Source organism: Arachis stenosperma, chromosome 3, assembly GCF_014773155.1.
Source record: "Arachis stenosperma cultivar V10309 chromosome 3, arast.V10309.gnm1.PFL2, whole genome shotgun sequence".
NCBI classification, from domain to species: domain Eukaryota; kingdom Viridiplantae; phylum Streptophyta; class Magnoliopsida; order Fabales; family Fabaceae; genus Arachis; species Arachis stenosperma.
This window is the reverse complement of record NC_080379.1, coordinates 157,891,133-157,910,744: the sequence shown is the minus strand read 5'-3', so window position 1 is coordinate 157,910,744 and position 19,612 is coordinate 157,891,133. Positions and strand designations below refer to the sequence as shown.

The 19,612-nt window shown below is 36.6% G+C and overlaps 2 protein-coding genes across 5 annotated transcripts; both read left to right on the top strand.

Annotated features, from left to right (window-relative positions):
• The first annotated feature begins 9,051 nt into the window (after window positions 1–9,051).
• Window positions 9,052–14,158, top strand: LOC130969961 (ultraviolet-B receptor UVR8). 4 transcript variants are annotated; one of them, XM_057895883.1, is made up of 11 exons: window positions 9,052–9,409; window positions 10,231–10,304; window positions 10,391–10,475; window positions 10,639–10,770; window positions 10,947–11,171; window positions 11,253–11,492; window positions 11,886–11,929; window positions 12,551–12,733; window positions 12,951–13,045; window positions 13,374–13,417; window positions 13,611–14,158. In XM_057895883.1, the coding sequence occupies exons 1-11, from the start codon at window positions 9,214–9,216 to the stop codon at window positions 13,727–13,729; spliced, it is 1,437 nt and encodes a 478-aa protein (XP_057751866.1). In that variant the 5' UTR covers window positions 9,052–9,213; the 3' UTR covers window positions 13,730–14,158. The 4 variants fall into 4 exon arrangements, with proteins under 4 accessions (XP_057751866.1, XP_057751868.1, XP_057751867.1 ...); XM_057895885.1 differs by having other exon boundaries at window positions 9,053–9,409; window positions 12,955–13,045; XM_057895884.1 differs by having other exon boundaries at window positions 9,053–9,409; window positions 13,607–14,158.
• Window positions 14,159–17,042: 2,884 nt separating this feature from the next.
• Window positions 17,043–19,536, top strand: LOC130965240 (wall-associated receptor kinase-like 20). Its single transcript, XM_057889977.1, has 3 exons — window positions 17,043–17,884; window positions 18,012–18,071; window positions 18,249–19,536. The coding sequence occupies exons 1-3, from the start codon at window positions 17,098–17,100 to the stop codon at window positions 19,310–19,312; spliced, it is 1,911 nt and encodes a 636-aa protein (XP_057745960.1). The 5' UTR covers window positions 17,043–17,097; the 3' UTR covers window positions 19,313–19,536.
• The last annotated feature ends 76 nt before the right edge of the window (window positions 19,537–19,612 follow it).

Below are 19,612 nucleotides of genomic sequence, written 5' to 3'. Positions count from 1 at the left end.
AGGGTTTCTTGGATCAGGCTTTTGTTGTTCCCTCCGGGTTTGGTACTTGCTAACTTGGATAGGGCGTCAGCTCTGCTATTTAGATCCCGAGTTATATGCTTAATCTCGGTTTCCGCAAAGTGCCCGAGGTGTTCCAGGGTTTTTTCCAAGTATTTCTTCATATTGGGGTCCTTTGCCTGATACTCTCCACTGATCTGGGAGGTCACCACTTGTGAGTCGCTGTAGATCATCACTTTTTCAGCGCCAACTTCTTCTGCTAATTTTAATCCGGCAATCAAGGCCTCATATTCTGCTTGATTGTTTGAAGCCGGAAATTCAAATTTCAAGGAGACCTCTATCTGGGTTCCTTTTCCATCTACCAATATTATGCCTGCGCCGCTTCCCGTCTTGTTGGAGGATCCGTCTACATAGAGTTCCCATGTAGTCGGTTTTTCCTCTTGTTCACCTGCGTATTCTGCAATGAAGTCGGCGAGGCATTGGGCTTTAATTGCCGTCCGAGTTTCGTATCTCAAATCAAACTCGGAGAGCTCTATTGCCCATTGAACCATTCTCCCCGCAACATCCGTCTTTTGAAGGATTTGCTTCATGGGTTGGTTCGTACGGACTCTTATTGTATGAGCCTGAAAGTAGGGTCGTAGCCTTCGTGAGGCTATCACTAAGGAGTAAGCAAACTTCTCTAGTTTGTGGTACCTTAGCTCAGGACCTTGTAGAACCTTACTGGTGAAATAGACCGGGTGTTGCCCGACCTCGTCTTCTCTGATCAGGGCTGATGAGACAGCCCTGTTTGTGACGGATAAGTATAGGACGAGGTCTTTTCCTGGTGCTGGTCGGGTTAAGATGGGAGGTTGGCTCAAGAATTTTTTGAACTCTTGGAACGCCTCCTCACATTCCGGAGTCCATTCAAACTGGCATCCCTTCCTTAATAGGGAGAATAATGGAAGGGATTTTAGTGCTGATCCTGGCAAAAACCTGGAGAGGGCTGCAAGTCGGCCGTTGAGCTGTTGAACCTCTCTCAAACAAGTCGGACTTTTCATTTCTAGGATGGCTCTGCACTTGTCGGGATTAGCCTCAATCCCTCTTTGTGTTAGCATGAAGCCTAGAAATTTCCCTGCTTCTACTGCGAAGGCGCATTTTGCGGGATTTAATCTCATCCCATGCAACCTTATAGTGTCGAAGACTTGTGAGAGGTCGGTTAAGAGGTCGACTTCTTGCTTGGTTTTCACTAACATGTCGTCGACGTATACCTCCATTAGGCTCCCTAAATGGGAGGAAAACACTTTGTTCATCAGCCTTTGGTACGTGGCTCCTGCATTTTTTAACCCGAATGGCATGACCACGTAGCAATAGTTGGCCTTTGGTGTGATGAACGATGTTTTCTCTTGGTCGGGTTCATGCATCGGGATTTGGTTATATCCCGAGTAGGCGTCCATGAATGATAAGTATTGGTACCCTGAGCTGGAGTCTACCAGGGTGTCAATACTCGGTAGAGGATAAGGGTCCTTAGGACAGGCCTTATTCAAGTCGGTGTAGTCGACGCACATTCTCCACTTGCCATTTTGCTTTTTGACTAGCACCACATTTGCTAGCCATGTTGGGTATTTGACCTCTCTGATAAAGCCGGCTTCCAGGAGCGCCTGTACTTGCTCTTCTACTATGGAGGCCCTCTCTGGGCTAAGTTTGCGCCTTCTTTGCTGTACAGGTCGGGATCCTGGATAAACCGAGAGCCTATGGGACATGAGCTCGGAATCAATCCCGGGCATGTCGGAGGCCTTCCAGGCGAAGAGGTCGGAATTGGCTCTTAGGAGTTCACCCAACCTTTGTTTCAGGGTTTCCCCTAGGTTGGCTCCTATGTAGGTATTCTTTCCTTCCTCCTCACCGATTTGTATCTCCTCGGTTTTTCCCCCCGGCTGAGGTCGTAGCTCTTCTCTGGTCCTGTCACCACCTAATTCTATGGTGTGGACTTCTTTGCCCTTCCCTCTCAGATTTAGGCTTTCGTTATAGCACTTCCTCGCCAATTTCTGATCTCCCCTCACCGTTGCTATTCCTCCTGGAGTCGGGAATTTCATGCAGAGGTGAGGGGTTGATACCACCGCTCCGAGTCGATTAAGGGTAGTTCTGCCAATTAAGGCATTGTAGGCTGACCCTTCATCGATGACTATAAAGTCTATGCTCAGAGTCCTTGATTTTTCCCCCTTTCCAAAGGTAGTGTGAAGGGGTAAAAATCCCAGTGGCTTTATTGGCGTGTCCCCTAATCCGTATAGGGTGTCGGGGTAAGCTTTCAACTCTTTTTCGTCTAACCCTAGCTTGTCGAAGGCGGGCTTGAAAAGGATGTCCGCCGAGCTTCCTTGATCTACTAGGGTTCTGTGGAGATGGGCATTAGCTAGGATCATAGTTATCACCACGGGATCATCATGCCCGGGTACTATCCCTTGCCCATCTTCTTTGTAAATGAGATAGTGGGGAGGTCGGGTGTCTCATCCCCGACCTGATAGACTCTCTTCAGATGTCTTTTGCGAGAAGATTTGGTGACTCCACCTCCCGCAAATCCTCCTGAGATCATGTGGATGTGTCTCTCAGGGGTCTGTGGTGGAGGGTCTCTCCTGTCCATATCGTCTCGCTTTCTTTTTCCATGGGTGTCCGACCTCTCCATGAGATATCTGTCAAGCCGACCTTCTCTAGCCAGCTTTTCTATCACATTTTTGAGGTCGTAACAGTCGTTGGTGGAGTGACCACATACTTTATGGTACTCACAGTATTCGCCGCGACTTCCCCCTTTTTTATTTTTAATAGGTCTTGGGGGTGGCAGCCTTTCAGTGTTGCAAATTTCTCTGTATACGTCCACTATAGAAGTCTTTAGAGGAGTATAAGAGTGATACTTCCTGGGCCTCTCGAGACCGAGTTCTTCCTTCTTCTTACCTTCCCTTTCTCTCTCCCTAGAGGAGGAAGTAGGTCCAGGTCGTGAACTCAGGTCTCTTAATTTTGCATTCTCTTCCATGTTGATGTACTTCTCGGCCCTTTCTTGTACATCACTTAGAGAAACGGGGTGTCTTTTAGATATAGACTGTGAGAAGGGACCTTCCCTAAGTCCATTGACTAACCCCATTATTACTGCCTCCGTGGGCAGGTCTTGGATCTCTAAACATGCCTTGTTGAACCTTTCCATGTAGGCTCGTAGAGACTCTCCGACCTCCTGTTTTACTCCCAGGAGGCTCGGCGCATGTTTTACTTTGTCTTTCTGAATTGAGAACCTCATCAAGAATTTCCTTGAGAGGTCTTCAAAGCTGGTGATGGATCTCGGGGGGAGGCTATCGAACCACTTCATCGCTGCTTTCGATAAAGTGGTCGGGAAAGCTTTGCATCTCGTAGCGTCGGAGGCATCAGCTAAATACATCCGACTTTTGAAGTTGCTAAGATGATGCTTTGGGTCCGTAGTCCCATCGTAGAGGTCCATGTCAGGGCTTTTGAAGTTCCTTGGAACTTTTGCCCTCATTATGTCCTCGCTGAAAGGATCTTCTCCGTCTGGGAGTTGATCTTCCCCTTCATCGCGGGAGTTCTTGAGGGAGGATTCTAGCTGTAAGAGTTTTCTTTCTAACTCTTTTCGCCGTTCCATCTCCTCTTTAAGGTACCTTTCGGTTTCCTTTTGTTTCTCCCGCTCTTGCTCCAGTTGTTCTAGGCGGCTATGGACCAACCCCATTAGTTCAGTCATATGGGATGGTCCTCCTTTTCTGATTCACGCCCGTCTGAGGAGTTTACCTTCGGATTCTTTACTCCAGAGGTACCCTCTCTGTGTTGATCATTGTCCTGATGTTGGGCTGTGTCTTCATTGTCATTGCCCATGTCTAGATTCTCTTGTTCCGAATCTGTTTCGACATGGCCTTCTTCATGGGATCTTTCTGCCATCGAAGGATGATCTCGCGGGTCCCCGGCAACGGCGCCAATGTTACGGTAGGTAACCGGAGATTAGTCCAATGGATGGCGTTTGGCGGCCCAAGTGTATAGTGGAGGAGAACTCTAGGTTTATCCGCAACTCGGGAGGCTCCGTCCGACTTGTGCTCGCGTGTGAATGGGGGGTGGTACCTGCAAGGACACTCCGATGCCTAAGTTAGCAAGGGTGTAAGCAGGTCTTAGAGAGTATTGGACTTAGGAATACCTGAGGTGTGTCAGTGTACTTATAGTGGTGAGCCAATAACCACCGTTGGAGTAGTGCCGTATCTTTAGGATAATAACCGTCCCACTATCTTAGGGAGGTTAAGATATGGCTTTAGGAAGTGGTTAGAGAGATTTTAGGGGCGGTTACTCATTTGAATGGGTGTTTACCTGCCAGCTAATCTCACAACCGACTTCTTCGTACCAAGTCGGGGTGGACACCGACCTCTTGAGTGGAGGTGGATGTTTTGCTAGGCTTAATCTAATTGGATCAGGCCTTTCGATTGGACTTGGGCCCTTAACATTGGGCCAGGGTATGAACAATAGTCTTCCGAATATTAAAGTAAATAAAATTATAAGTTACAATACTTTATCTTATTTTTCTCGTACGTTTAAATTAACATTACTCAATTCTCTTGTTTTTGCATTAAAATTAAAATATTAGTCCTTAACATTCTTCTAATATAATTTCGAATATATATTATGAAACTATCATTCATTACTAATCCCGACTCATGGATAAATATCAATATAGAGAAATAATTTGTCTTTGTTTTCTTTTATTATTTCTTCAGTTCTTTTGTTACAGTGAGTAGGGAAGAAGTTTAATTTTTTTTAATAGGAAAATAGAGAAGCCTGAATATTTATTTTGATTTTTTATTAAAATCAAATTCGATCAAATTAGTTACTTTAAAAGATAACTACTTAATTTTTTTTATTATATTACTTAATTGAACTAATAAAATAAAACACATTTGACACGAGACATAATATAATTTTTTTTACGCTACAATCCCCTTGTAAATTCACTTTGTAAAGTGAGAATATTATTCGATTTTTGTATGAAAAATGTTTTGGATATCCAAATGGAATATTCCGATTAAGCTGAGAAAACTATTGTATATATTGGTATTTCCTCTTACGTAGCTCGGTTTATGTTTGTTTGGTAAATACTAAACAATTAACATCAAGCTTTATGTCACACTATGAAGTTATCGTTTAAATCATCAACCTCTCGTGTATTCAAAGTTACAGTTTTTCATGATCTATAAATCATACGTTTAGTTTATAAAATGTGTTTTTTAAACTTTATATACCTAATTCTTAATTTCTCTTGTCTAATTATGTCTAACGTAAAAGTTTTGAATATATATAAGACAATCAGACTCACTTATTAAAAAAATATTATTTACTTTCTTGAAAATAGAACATTCTGGTGTTTTCCTGATGTTGGGCCAATAATTTGTTAAGAAGAGTTGAAATTTATTATACTACTCAAATTATATTATATTTGATTAGACTAATAATAAGAGCTTTTTCTCACTACCAACTAAATTAAAAGACTCGGAATTTTTAACTCAATTGATAGTAAAACACTAAAACTACACTATAAAAATATTTCTATTACATATTATAGATAGATCTCTGTATATAAACTATATTATTGTTGTTAGTGTTGTTTTCATTAATTTTATCGTCTGCTTCGAACATCTTTAATGCTAGTTTTAATTTTAGTTTTATTTTAAATGATATATTATAATTAGTAATTTAAAATTAAAAATAAAATTTATTTTTTTAATACTTAGACTTAATGCATTTAAAATTTTATATTATTTATAATTATTTTATCAAAATAATTATAAATTTTTTTATTAATTTTCTATTAAAATAATATTATATCTTTAAGGTGATGTCAATTTTTTTTGTTATAAATCAATTTTAATGCAAATTTTAATTTTAAATTAAATCATTTCTTAAAAATATCAAAATTAATAATCTAAAAATACTTCATCAGAAATACTCTTATGACTTTTTGATTAAATATTAACTTATATTATTCCTAAACATAGCTAGTATAGAAATAATAAATCTACTCTCCTGTGAACTTGTATATGGCATAAACTAAGTGGATCAATTTTTTAAAAAATGAGAAGACTGATAAAACGATTAAATACAAATTAATTATTCTTAAATTAAAATAATAGAATTTACATATAATAAAAGTTATAAATTTATAAATTTAGAGATGATTAACTTTTTATTTTATTATTTATTCATTAATCTTTTCACTTAAATTTTTTTTCCAAGTTAAACACAATAAGAGAACGGCAATATTATATTTATACAGAACTAGTATAATTTATTCTTAATAATTAGCACTTAGCCATTAATGTACTTTCATAAACCGATATTAAAAAAAAAACCCTAAATATACTAGTAGAAATCGTGTCTTATACGAAATAATATATAAAAATATATAAAGTATTTTTTAAAAAATACACATAGTAATTTATGTTATAATTTTTTTTATAAAATTAATTAAATTTAAAATTTAACTATTTTTAATATTAAAAATAATAAAATTAATGAATAACACTTTTATTGATGTTTAAAATATAATTTGATGAATAATATTATATAATTTATAATTAAATTGAATTTTTTTTCAATCATTACAAACTCACCATCATTTCAGCGGAAAAATAATCACAGAATAGAGTAAAAGAAATAGCAGCTTTTAGTAAAATTTTACTAAAAGAAGATATGATGTAATTTATATTTATCTTTTATGCATAAACACCGTTGTATACCTTAAAAAAAAGAAAATAAGCTAAAAAGATGAAGAAAAAGGTGCACAACAACCTTTATCAATATTATTTTATTACTTAATTTTTAAAATTAAAAATAAAATTAAACACATAAAAAATATAATTTAAACATTAAAGACTCAACATATAAAGAGTTATAATAAATTAATGTATATAGAAAAAATATATAACTTACAAAAAAATTATAAAACTTAAATAAATAAGAACAAAATAAAAGAAATAAGAGATAAAGTACAATAATAAATAATAATATTCTATAGTTGATACAAATTCAAAGATTAGAGATAATACATTATAGGAGGAAAAAATTATTATCGTATGAAAGAATAATTAGTAAAAGAATAATATTTTTTATAGTATGTATAATTTTTTACAGTGAATAAGTTATGAAATACAAACATAGATAAAATAAATTTAGAAGAAATAAAATTATATTTTTTTAATAAATTGAAAAAATATTCACCACCATACAATTAATGGTGGGTATATAATTAATAAACAATAAATTACAAAAAATATTAATAGAAATATTAGATTTGATACTAAAATAAAAAATATTATCAATGAATAAAATTATGAAATTTAAAATCAAATTAAAATATTTAAAATTAAGAAGAAAATGAAAAAGAACTTTTGATAAACAACAATTCAAATATTAACATACTAATAAATTAAATCAAATAACATATATATTTCAATGAAGTAAGTTAAATATATAAAAAATATCTTATAAATATGCCATGTAAAAATTATAATACTTTTAAAAATTATTAATTAAAATATATAAAACAAAAAAAATACAAATTTTTATTTATTTATGTCAAATGAAATAATTAATATAATTGATTCCTTATAGTCAATATGGTAAAGCAAAATATTAAACAATTTGATGTTTATCTCAATAAAATTAAATAAATGATTAATTATGTCACTCTTAAAAATCATTAATCAAAAATATATATGAGATAAAAAAATAAATATAATTAATTAATTATAATTAATAAAATTAAATAAAATATTAAATAATTTGATATTTATCTTAATTAAATCAAATAAATAAATAATTATGTCATTTTTTAAAATTGTTAATTAAAATATATAAGACAAAAAATTTAATGTAAATTAAAATAAAATTAATTAATTTATTTCAGTCAAATTAAATAATTAATGTAATTGATTAATTATAATTAATGTAATAAAATAAAATATTAAATAATTTGATATTTATTTTAATTAAATTAAATAAATAAATAATTAATATATTTAAATGAATTAAATAAAATAAATCAAAAAATATATTTAAAAACATGCTGCGAAAGAATTCGATTTTAATAATAGATAATAGATAATAGATATAATAGATGTATATACTAACTATAATTACTTGCCTATATAAATAAAAATTACTTGTCCCTGTAGATAATATAGACACGAAGGTTGACAAAAAGCCATGTACCAATAAGATCGAAAAGAAAGAAAAGATGAACAAGTGGCCGGTTGAATATAAAATTTGGATACGTAATAAACTAATGGCTCACTTTTCACAATGAATTTTGCATACATGCACACCATTACACCAATTTAACTAGCACAAATTGTTTTATTTAGTTATCACCAACTAACTCCTCCCATACGGAACACTATATTTTGGTTAATCAATTTTGATTTGCCACATATCAACCATCTTTGTCACACTATTATAACACTAATAACAAAACCCTTCAAATATTTGTCAAACTTATCAAAAAACTAAAAATTAGTATTTAATTTTTAAAATATAAAAATAAATAATTATTGAATATTAAAATTTTATCATAAAAAATAAATTAAACAAAAATTAGAGCCCGTAGAATTCACCCCCTTTACGTTAGTTGAAATTTGAAAACTTGAATTTCCAACCAAGAATAACATCATTTCACACATCAACATATCACATCGCGTAAATAGCACAGTCCGAAACCATTTTCACATTGCCGTAGAGACACACACGTTCATGACGTGTTGCTTTTCTGGAGTCGACACGTGGAAACTCATAATGATTGGAGACACCATGAGGGCCCAACACGTGGCCAAAGAAGAAGCAGACACCGTAGCTGCTGTTTGAAGAGAGAGAATGAACAGAGGAAAAAGAAAAAAAGCAGAGCTTCCAGAAAGTTCCGCGGTACTCGTGGCTAGAAACTGCCGAATCAAGTAGTGGCTAGAAATATGCCATGTGTACTTGGCACCACGTGAGCATCCAACGTGGCACCCGCATTCTCGCGGAAAATGATACGCCCCCTTTTATGCACCAAGCTGAGCGAAAGCAAAAAGATTAGGGCACTTTCCGCCACTCCAAAAATCGCATTTTTTTTTTGAGAGCTTACCAAACGGAAACACCCATAACCAAAAGAATAAGAATAGCACTGTAATCTGAGGGGTAAAAAGTTTGAACTTTGTTGCATTGGGTGTGTGATTCGCCATGAATGGCGAGGGGAGCGAAGCGGCATTGGAAATGGTGGCGAAGGATAGGTTGGTGTACATGTGGGGTTACCTGCCGGGAGCTCTGCCGCAGAGGACGCCGCTTTTGACGCCGGTTCTTGCTAGGGTTCCAGCACCCGGTCACTCCTGGAGGGATGTTTGCGGTGGTGGTTGTGGATTTGCTATGGCCATTTCCGGTGATTCACCTTTTTTATTTAAAAAAAAAAAGAAAATTCTTTATTTTGTTGTTTCGAAACCTCTTTTTATTAGTATTATTTTGAGTTTTCGTTGTTGGTTGGAATTCGAGAATTAAGCTTGGTTTTTTGTTTTAAAGTTCAAGTTGTGGAAGGAACCGATAATTCATTGAATTTCCTTTATTTATTTATTTTTTGGTTCTGCTACTTTATTTATGTTCTTAAAAAGTCTTGAATGTTGCGTTTTTCATTTTCCATTTCGACGGAAGTAGAAGAAACTCAACTTACTGAACTTGGTTCAGTGGACTAAGCTTGACTAAGCTGATGCTGATGATGTTATCAGTGAATTGCCTTTTTCTTTTAATATGCTAGCAACCCAAGTTATGTTTTTAAAAATCAAAGAATTTTTCTCTCTGTTACCAGAAAACAGTTTATTGATTTATCTATTTACAAATTTCTGTTTGAACTTTAAATCTTGCTATTTGCTCCAGCTACACCATAACCTAGTCTTTTTCCTTGTTATTTTGTTAGATTGTTGAAACTTGAGGGACAGAGTTTTACCCTCTTCGTATTTATTTTTTTTTAAGAGAAAATATATTTATTAATTTCTTCTCCATTTACTCTCCGATGGAATACATTGTTGTTCTTACTTCTTTATGTTGCTGTCATAATCAACTTGAGTTAAAACTCTATTTGTTTGTTTTTATTTGTGAGATGATTGTATTCGTAATTTACCTTCAGTTTTTGTATATTTGCTTAAATGATTTATCATTGCTCTTATTTTATTTATTTATTTATTTATTTTTAATTCTTTCCTTAATCAGATTCTGGAAAGCTCATAACTTGGGGTTCAACAGATGACTTAGGCCAAAGCTATGTTACATCTGGGAAGCACGGGGTAATGCATAACCATGACACTGTTCTCCTGCAGTCTTTGTTGCTTCTTTGTTAGTCAACTAACATTTTATAGTTTTTCTGCAAAAGGAAACTCCAGAGCCTTTCCCTCTTCCGCCTGAGGTGTCTATTGTAAAAGCTGCTGCTGGATGGGCACATTGTGTTTCTGTAACAGGTAACTTTGATCTCCTTGTTTTGCTGGGTTTGAAATAGAATGAGTGAAGGAACATTGAATGTGTAGTATTATGTCTTTGGAGTGGAGTAAAACTGGGGCTAAATTTGATTCATGTGTAAATTTAACCCTCATTGCAAACACATCCTTTGATGTTTCTTTGCAGAACGTGGAGAAGTTTACACATGGGGATGGAAGGAGTGTATTCCCTCTGGGAAGGTATTTGGTGAACCATCAACTGGGGTAAGTCCTGAAAAAGATGTAACTGGAAGGCAGAGTTCATTTGTGACGGAGCAAGGTATGTTTGATCTTTCTTGAAATGGCCTAATAGTGGGGGCGGCAGGGGACTGCAGCTATGTAGGATAGAATGTTTGCAACCAAAAGAAAGAAGAAAAGAGTGTTGCCTTTTACAATGAGCAAAGAAGGATACTTAGCCTTTATCTGTCTTACTGATGTAGAGTGGTTTTGCTACAGTGAGCCCTCGGTCTCAAGGCTCAAAATCTACTGGTGGAACTGCCTCCAGTACCAGTGGAGAAGAAACTACAAAGCGAAGGAGAGTATCTTCAGCAAAGCAAACAGCTGAAACATCATCTTCTGGTGATGATGTTCTGACTGCATTGCCATGTCTTGTCACACTAAACCCGGGGGTGAGGATAGCAAGTGTTGCAGCTGGTGGACGCCATACCCTAGCATTGTCAGGTATTGATTTCATTATGGACAATCTATAAACCTATGCCAAAATATTGCACATCATTTATTCTAATTTTCTGGACGTTACAGATATGGGACAGGTGTGGGGTTGGGGCTATGGAGGTGAAGGGCAGCTTGGTTTGGGTTCCAGAATACGTATGGTGTCCTCTCCTCATCTTGTTCCTTGTATTGATTCCTCTCCTTATGGTAAAGATAGATTGTCATCGCTGGCTCGTGGGAGCATGGGTTCGGAGGGACATAACTTTAGAGTTCCTGGAAGTTATGTTAAGGGAATTGCCTGCGGAGGTCGACACAGTGTGGTAATCACAGGTACTTGTGTCTGTCTATTCATTGTCACACGTGAAACCAGAAGAGAGAATATCCAGATGCATCATATATGATGCAATTTGCCTAGCTGGTATCAGGATTGATTGCTTGAAGGTGCTTTTAGAAAAGGAAAATTAACAGATGCTACAATCAGACTAGGAATTGTATTATTTGATGAGATGAAGAAACACTATGCTTAGATTGGTCCATAAATTTGAGAAAACATCTATAACGTCTATATCTGGCATGTCATTCTGGATACCAGATTAAGAGTTGGATAGTTACAATACAACTTTCTTAGTTTCTTATTTTCTTGAGTTAAAATTTTCTCATTTTCTTGGGTCCTCCATAGTTCGGATATACTGATATTCCAATGTTTGTCTATTCAATATACAGATGCTGGAGCGGTGCTTGCTTTTGGTTGGGGACTTTATGGACAGGTAATTTAAAATGATCTATGGATACCATTGGAGCTTTTGGTTACATATCCTAAATGGAAGTGAATTATATCTAAATACCTGTGCGTTCCCTATTCATTCAGTAAAAATCTGTCAAGGTGGTTCATAAATAAATTCTTATGTCTTCTAACCCATGGTAATATTAGACAGTGTTTTCATCCGTCTAAGAGCAGCATATGTGATTTTCACCTCCTCGAGGCCTCAAAAAGATATATAAACAAAAAAGACAATTTATTGATTGGGATACGTGTTTTCTTGATATGTGATGTATCACTATCAGCCACAGGAGTTGCACCTTCCCTTCGATAGCTGCTCTTAGGTGTTGAATACTCCGATGCACTTCCTTTCCACAAGATTCAAACCAAACTAAGCCAAAAATCTATTCATGTACGCCAGTGTTTTCATATTATCAACTGTTAACCTTCTTTAAGATCAACATGTAGGTAAAGTAGAATATGGTGGACAACGATGTTGAAGATGAAGTTCACTCTAACAAGGGATAATCTGTTCTATTCCTTTACAATGTTTACCTTTGTAATCACTATTGGTTGATGCAATCATATACTTGTTATGCTAAACTAATGTCATCTTGTTTTGGAGAAGTGTGGGCAAGGAAGTACAGATGATGAATTGAGCCCAACGTGCGTATCTTCTTTATTGGGTATGCAAATAGAGGGAGTTGCCGCAGGACTGTGGCATACTGTCTGTATATCTGCCGATGGGGATGTATATGCATTTGGCGGGAACCAGTTTGGGCAGCTGGGAACCGGTACTGATCAAGCCGAGGTGCACCCTTGATATCCATTCTCCACTGTACTTGCCATGCAAATTTAAAAATGGAACATAATGATGTGATAACATTATTCCCTAATCAACTACAACTGCCGTTTAAGGATTAAAAAAAAAAACTACAAATTCTGTCACCTAAAGCTCTGTAATGTATGTCATGCTCCTAAATTCTATGGTCTGTTATACAGTTTCCCTTGTGTTTGAAATTTTTGAGACAGACAATACCAAGGCTGCTAGATGCTCCGAGCTTGGAAAATGTGAGCGTGAAGAGGATATCTTGTGGGGCTCGTCACACTGCAACAATTACAGGTATAGTTTAACCTTCAGAGCTGTGATAGCGTTCTTCTTCCTGCATAGGAGAAGCTAGCCTTTACTCTACTGAAGTCACTTTACTGAACTCCAAACACTGACTTGAATGTCTGTTTGAATGTTTGATTTCTCCAGTGTTCTTCACTTTCAAAGAAGTTATATCTATGCCTTCCGTTTTGGCCTAAATCGTAGTGTCATACCTAGTCACGTTCTTGTATCTTTGATTATATTGGTAGTTTATAAACATACTGGAAATTCACGTTCCTAACATTAACATATTCTCATTAGTTTGCCTTTTGTTTTTCTTTTTTAATTTTTTCACTGACAGAGAATGGAAAAGTCTTCTGTTGGGGATGGAACAAGTATGGCCAGGTGCTTATTTTTTGCATTCCATTTTTCATGTGTTTTCTTTATATTTCAATGTTCTATATCTATGCAGTCAATAAATATTGCTGAAGTTTTTCTCCGAGTCTATAAAGTGGCAAGGATGTATGTAATGCTTTATGAATTAGCTGCATTCTTACCACAATGTTCTAAGTAGTAATTTGGGGTGTGTGGCAGCTAGGACTCGGGGATGTGATCGACCGTAACATCCCTACAGAAGTAACCATGGAAGGTTGTGTAGCGAAGAACGTAGCATGTGGGTGGTGGCACACACTTGTTCTGGCAGAGTCGATCACCTGATTGAAGTCATGACTTCTTCCTTTGAGGCTCATTGACCCCAATTTTGGTAGTTAGTTAGGCACCATCTTTTCTTGATTTAGTTATTAAGCTATGGTAAGTCATATGTATATGTACATACAGTAGTAGTGGTATACATATGCATATGTATACGCTTTGTATTCTTTCATGGTGTGAATATCTGAAATCACCATGACCTACTGGCTCTTAGCATTTAACAACATCCCATAGTGATTTCTGTTTTGAAAAGGAAATAGTGGGGTTCCCTTTCATCTTATGATGTAACATTAGTCTTCTTCATAGTGTGTATATTTTATTTTATTGTATAAAACTCTGCCAGTGTAATTATATGTGCCTTAGAAATTTGTATGCTATGCTGGCATCAAGTTGTGGATTAAGGGGGTTTCATATTATTAGAATTGGATTAGTATATATGATATGATGTACATGTTATCCTTGGAATCTGTATCAAATGTACGGGATTGATACTTGATACAATAACTGCATAAACAGCGATTTTCTCAATTATTTGTTTCTGATAAGAATGGCGGTGGAAGCATGGCAATAATTCTCATGATTTCTCGTCATTTTCATGTGCGACGTGTTTTTCACAATTATTCTGTTGGCCTTTTTAAGTCGAATATGACTTGAAAATGAATTACAAGAATGATGTTAGTCACACTTAATTGTACTGGGCAGGAGTAAATTCTAATTTCAACATGGATCGAGCTAAATGTATAAAGAATTAAAGATTAGAAAGTTAAGAAATAATTAATGGTTGGAGCCAAAGTCAAATAGCAAAGGTGGTTTTCCGCATTATTTTGCGGGTCTTGCCAGTTGCCATACATCTCATCTGATCTTATCCTAGTAGTCTATTTTTGTCTCATGGCTAAATACCAAACATTTGAAGATAGATTGTGTGAAACAAAAACTAAGCTAATGTCGTAAAAGTCAACATAATATATTTATTGACAAGTTGAGAATTGGGATTAAGGTTATTCATCTTCATGAATCCATTAGTTAGTGGCGTTTCTAGATAGCTCGTATATGGATGTTATTTGCATTAACCCAAAACCAGCAGTCCAGCACATTGTTTTCATTTTTGTATGCTACTCCCTACTCTATATAATTCGAAGTCAACCCGCTTTATTTGAATGTTACCACTTTTTCCCTTTGAATTTTACTTTACATTTTGGTTTGACACGTAATAAAGCCTTTGTTATGTGTTAATAAAACCCCCTATTTTATCCCTTTTCCTGAGCAATTTGAAACTTTACCTTATTCTCTCTTGTCTGATTCTCTCTTTGTGGCATTGACCTATTGCTCCACTTCCATCTATAAAGTCAAAGTCAACGGTAAGATAAAGAATATCAACAAATGTACAAAATCATGTTTAGGTGGGAAGATATTCTTTGCCATTCATTGCATTTTAATTAAGAACACAGGTAGTAAGTAGTAACGCCCAAGGGAAAAAAAAAAGGTATCAGAAACTTCAGAAATATGAGCTGTGTTAGGCTGGAATATTTCGTATAGAACATTCAAATATATATGAACACATTCATATTGAATCTTCCTATATTACTCTTTTTTCCCCCTTAATCTGTCAGCGCTGACATTTCTAATTAAAAATAAAATAGATACTAATAGATGGATGCAATCAAAGGTGAACTGTGTCACATGTATACGTGAGATCACGAATTCATGACCTATGCACTTCTAAAGGAAAATACAAGTTTAAATTTATTCATTATTAGCTCAATGACATACTCGATTTCGCTTTTCTTATGATGAATAAACGAAGGAAAAGTACAGATAAATAAATTTTAATTTAAACAACTATAATTAATATTTATTAATTTTATATTTTTGAAAAAATAAAATTTAAAAAATTACTAAGTAATGATAATTTAAAACAATTTAAATTACTAATTTTGACAAATTAATTGGAAGTTGGCTAATTGGATGTTAGTTAGCCAGTGAAATTTCTAAATGGATAGTGTGACTACTAGGGATGTGCCAAATCGGGTTTGATGTGGCCCAGATCCGACTTGAATATATATCGGGTCTATTTATTAGATTCAAATTCGGCTCTAGATCTGATGAAATTTATACATTTTCGGGTCACAATTATATCGGGTGAAAACCGGGTCGTTAACATTACATTATCTTGGTACCTTCTTATAAGCTAGCATGTGGAAATATCCAAATTTTCAAGACTCCAACCATTATTTGACATAGTAAAATTCACTTAGAAAAATATAACAAGAATCAACTCTTCTCTAAAATTAAAGCATAACCATAATTAATACTAATATTGTCTAATAGCATCAAATATTTAAATCAATACAAATAACATAATATTATGCATTAGTCTAAAATCTTATGCATTTTAAAAATAAAATATTAACTTATAGTCATATAATAACTAATAACACAAAATATTAAAGTTTATAAATACTTAAATTCCACATAAGAATAGTCATCATCTATCATTAATAACACAAAATATTAATTGTGTATGATGACTGGGCCACCGGACCAAGTTCGGATGACCCAAGTCATGGCATGGACTCGACCCGAAATAATAATCGAGTCTATTTTTGAGACCCCTACTCAATTCTAAATCCGATAAAATTACATCAAAATAATTCCTAAAGTGTTCGAGATTGGATCGAGTCTTCGGATCGAGTCGAATCGTGCCGGGAATGCACACCCTAGTGACTACATGTTGTGTTTACCCTTGAGATGACCTGTAGTGATTAGTGAATAGTCTAATTATTACTACTATATTGCGATCCATGATGGATACATCTAATTTATAATAATAAGATAACGTTGCATGCCTAATCAATTATTTTAACAACTGAAAATCCCAAATGCATGAACTTAAGCTACATTTGTTTTTGGTTCCAAGACAGAAATACGAAAAGCAAAACAATAAAAATTTAGAGACAAAAGTTTATGAAGTTTTTTTCATGGAGAACATAATTAAAGAAGAAAAGAAATTTATCTTGCTTTTATTTTAGTTTGATAATTTTAACTTTTCTGTCTCTAATATTTCTATCTTTCGGTCTTCGTATTTATATGTCATAAAGAAAATATAAAATTACTGCTTTTGTCATTTGTAGAGTAATTGATTTTTTTCTTTAAGTTTCTCACGTAAACGCCCCATAGATAACACCAAACATTTTTTTCGGTGAAATAAATATATTTAGTGATCATGAAAGTCAAAGCCCTCAGTATTGAACAACAACAAAATAAAATAAATAAAAATGAAAATAGCAAAAACTATAAGTGGCGCCGTATATACCAACAATACCGTTAATGCAACCTCTTCAGTTTCTTCGTTCTTCATTGATCTCCCGCGCACAATGGAGGCCACCCCAACCAAACTCCTCCTCTTCCTTCTATCATCCCTTGTTTTCATCTCACGTGCTCCTCACGTGACACCAGCAACCCTCTGCCCCCGGTGCGGCAATGCCACCGTCCCATTCCCACTAAGCACCACCTCAACCTGTGGCGACCCCGCCTACAAAATCCGCTGTACCTCCAACACACTCGTCTTCGACACGCTCAACAACTCCTACCCGATCGAGTCCATAAACCCTCAGTCCCAGCGCCTCGTGATCCGTCCTGCGCCACTCGTGCCGAACACGTGCGTCACCACCGATAAGGTTCACCAAGGGATCCAGCTCAACAGCACCCTCCCTTTCAACATCACAAGCTCCAATACCATTGTTTACCTCAACTGCACCCAAACGCTTCTTATGTCGCCGCTTAACTGCTCCTCCTCCAGCCTCTGCCATACCTACATCAACGCCACCGCATCCGCCTCCGTATGTAATAACGGACCGCTCTGTTGCACGTTCCGTGCCGGCGGCTCTAGTAACTCCTACCAGATTCGGGTTAGGGATGTTGGTTGCAGTGCCTATTCGAGTTTTGTGAACTTGAACCCGGTTCTTCCGGTGAACCGCTGGCCCCAACCCGGTTTGGAGATCCAGTGGCTGTCGCCTAGGGAAACGGTTTGCATGTCGCAGAAGGATTGTGATTCTGCCACGTCGGCGTGTGGACCAGACCCTAGCTCTGGGAGTGGGATTAAGAGGTGCTTCTGCATCAATGATCTTGTGTGGGATCCCATTAATGGGGTCTGCACAAAAAGTAAGTTGTACTTGTACAGAATCGTTGAACTTTTTTTCTTATCATTTTCTTTTTTCGAATTATTTCTCTCGTAAGAAAAAAAAGGAATCGTTGACTGATGTGTTGAGTTTGATGTTGACTTGTGCAGAGGTTACTTGTCAGGATCCGAATGGGTGTGGAGGAACCGATAGAACAGCACTAATAGCAGGTATTGATAATTAAAAGTAGAGAAAGCTTAATATGGTTGAAGTCTGCACAATTTATTTGCATTGAGATTTTCATACAATAACTGACACACTCTGTTTAAGGTACTGATATGTACACTAATAACTAACAAAACATATACATTTTAACCATAGAAGATTAACTTAATTATCTGCGGCAGGTTTAACATGCGGGATCGGAGCAGGGATCATCCTGGCCGCAATCTTTGTCCTGCTCTACAAGCGCCACCGGCGTATTGTGGAAGCGCAAGAGCGCCTAGCCAGAGAGCGCGAAGGCATTCTCAACGCCAGCGGTGGTGGAAGGCCCGCAAAGCTCTTTAGCGGCAAGGAAATCAAGAAGGCCACCAATGACTTCTCACCGGACCGCCTCCTCGGAGCAGGCGGCTACGGGGAGGTCTACAAAGGCACCCTCCAAGACGGCACCGTAGTGGCCGTGAAAATCGCCAAGCTCGGCAACGCCAAAGGAACGGACCAAGTCCTGAACGAGGTCCGCATACTCTGCCAAGTCAACCACCGGAGCCTCGTGGGCCTCCTTGGTTGCTGCGTGGAGCTCCAGCAACCAATCATGGTCTACGAGTTCATAGAAAACGGAACACTCCTCGACCACTTGCAGGGTCAATTAAAAATGGAACGCAGCCTTTTGACATGGAAGCACCGCCTTGGAATCGCGCGTGACACCGCTGAAGGCCTCGCTTACCTTCATTTCATGGCTGTTCCTCCTATTTACCACAGAGACGTTAAGTCCAGCAACATTCTCCTCGATTCCAAGCTTAATGCTAAGGTCTCCGATTTCGGTTTATCTAGGTTGGCCCAAACTGATATGAGCCACATTTCAACCTGTGCTCAGGGTACTCTTGGCTACCTTGATCCTGAATACTATAGGAACTACCAATTGACGGACAAGAGTGATGTTTATAGTTTTGGTGTTGTGCTGCTTGAGCTTCTGACAGCGCAGAAGGCCATAGATTTTAACAGGGATGCGGATGATGTGAACTTGGCTGTTTATGTGCAGAGGATGGTGGAGGAAGAGAGGCTGCTGGAGGTGATTGATCCGGTCTTGAAGAATGGGGCTGGTGCCGTGGAGATTGACACGATGAAGGCGTTGGCGTTTCTTGCGCTTGGATGCTTGGAGGAGCGGAGGCAGAACCGTCCTTCCATGAAGGAGGTGGCAGAGGAGATTGAATATATCATTAGTATTGCCACTGCAAAGGATGTGGAGAATTGAATGTAAAGTTGTGTTCACTTTCCTTTATTCACTTCATTTATGTCTTGTTTCAGGGTTTTGTTGCTCGTTTCTTAGCTTTTTTACCAATTAAATCGAAACAAGTTGTGTTGTAGAAAGAACCATTTGTACAATCTTAACCCCTGCTGCTTATAAGGACTAAAGAAATGCTCCGTGTATCATCTTACATTCTATCCATTTGAATGATTATTTCATTAACATTTGAAGTTTGATATGCTTTACGAAGCCCAGTAGTCCATAGCACATAACTCCGCACAAAGATGAGAAGTAGCTCTGTTTTGC

What these genes read in the sequence shown, in the direction of transcription:
- LOC130969961 (XM_057895883.1), top strand. Translation starts at nt 9,214, where the DNA reads ATGAATGGCGAGGGGAGCGAAGCGGCATTGGAAATGGTGGCGAAGGAT. An exon ending in CCATACCCTAGCATTGTCAG is followed by an intron (nt 11,172 to 11,252) that starts GTATTGATTTCA and finishes TGGACGTTACAG; the next exon opens with ATATGGGACAGGTGTGGGGT. An exon ending in GATGGAACAAGTATGGCCAG is followed by an intron (nt 13,418 to 13,610) that starts GTGCTTATTTTT and finishes TGTGGCAGCTAG; the next exon opens with GACTCGGGGATGTGATCGAC.
- LOC130965240 (XM_057889977.1), top strand. Translation starts at nt 17,098, where the DNA reads ATGGAGGCCACCCCAACCAAACTCCTCCTCTTCCTTCTATCATCCCTT. An exon ending in TAATGGGGTCTGCACAAAAA is followed by an intron (nt 17,885 to 18,011) that starts GTAAGTTGTACT and finishes TGACTTGTGCAG; the next exon opens with AGGTTACTTGTCAGGATCCG. An exon ending in TAGAACAGCACTAATAGCAG is followed by an intron (nt 18,072 to 18,248) that starts GTATTGATAATT and finishes TATCTGCGGCAG; the next exon opens with GTTTAACATGCGGGATCGGA.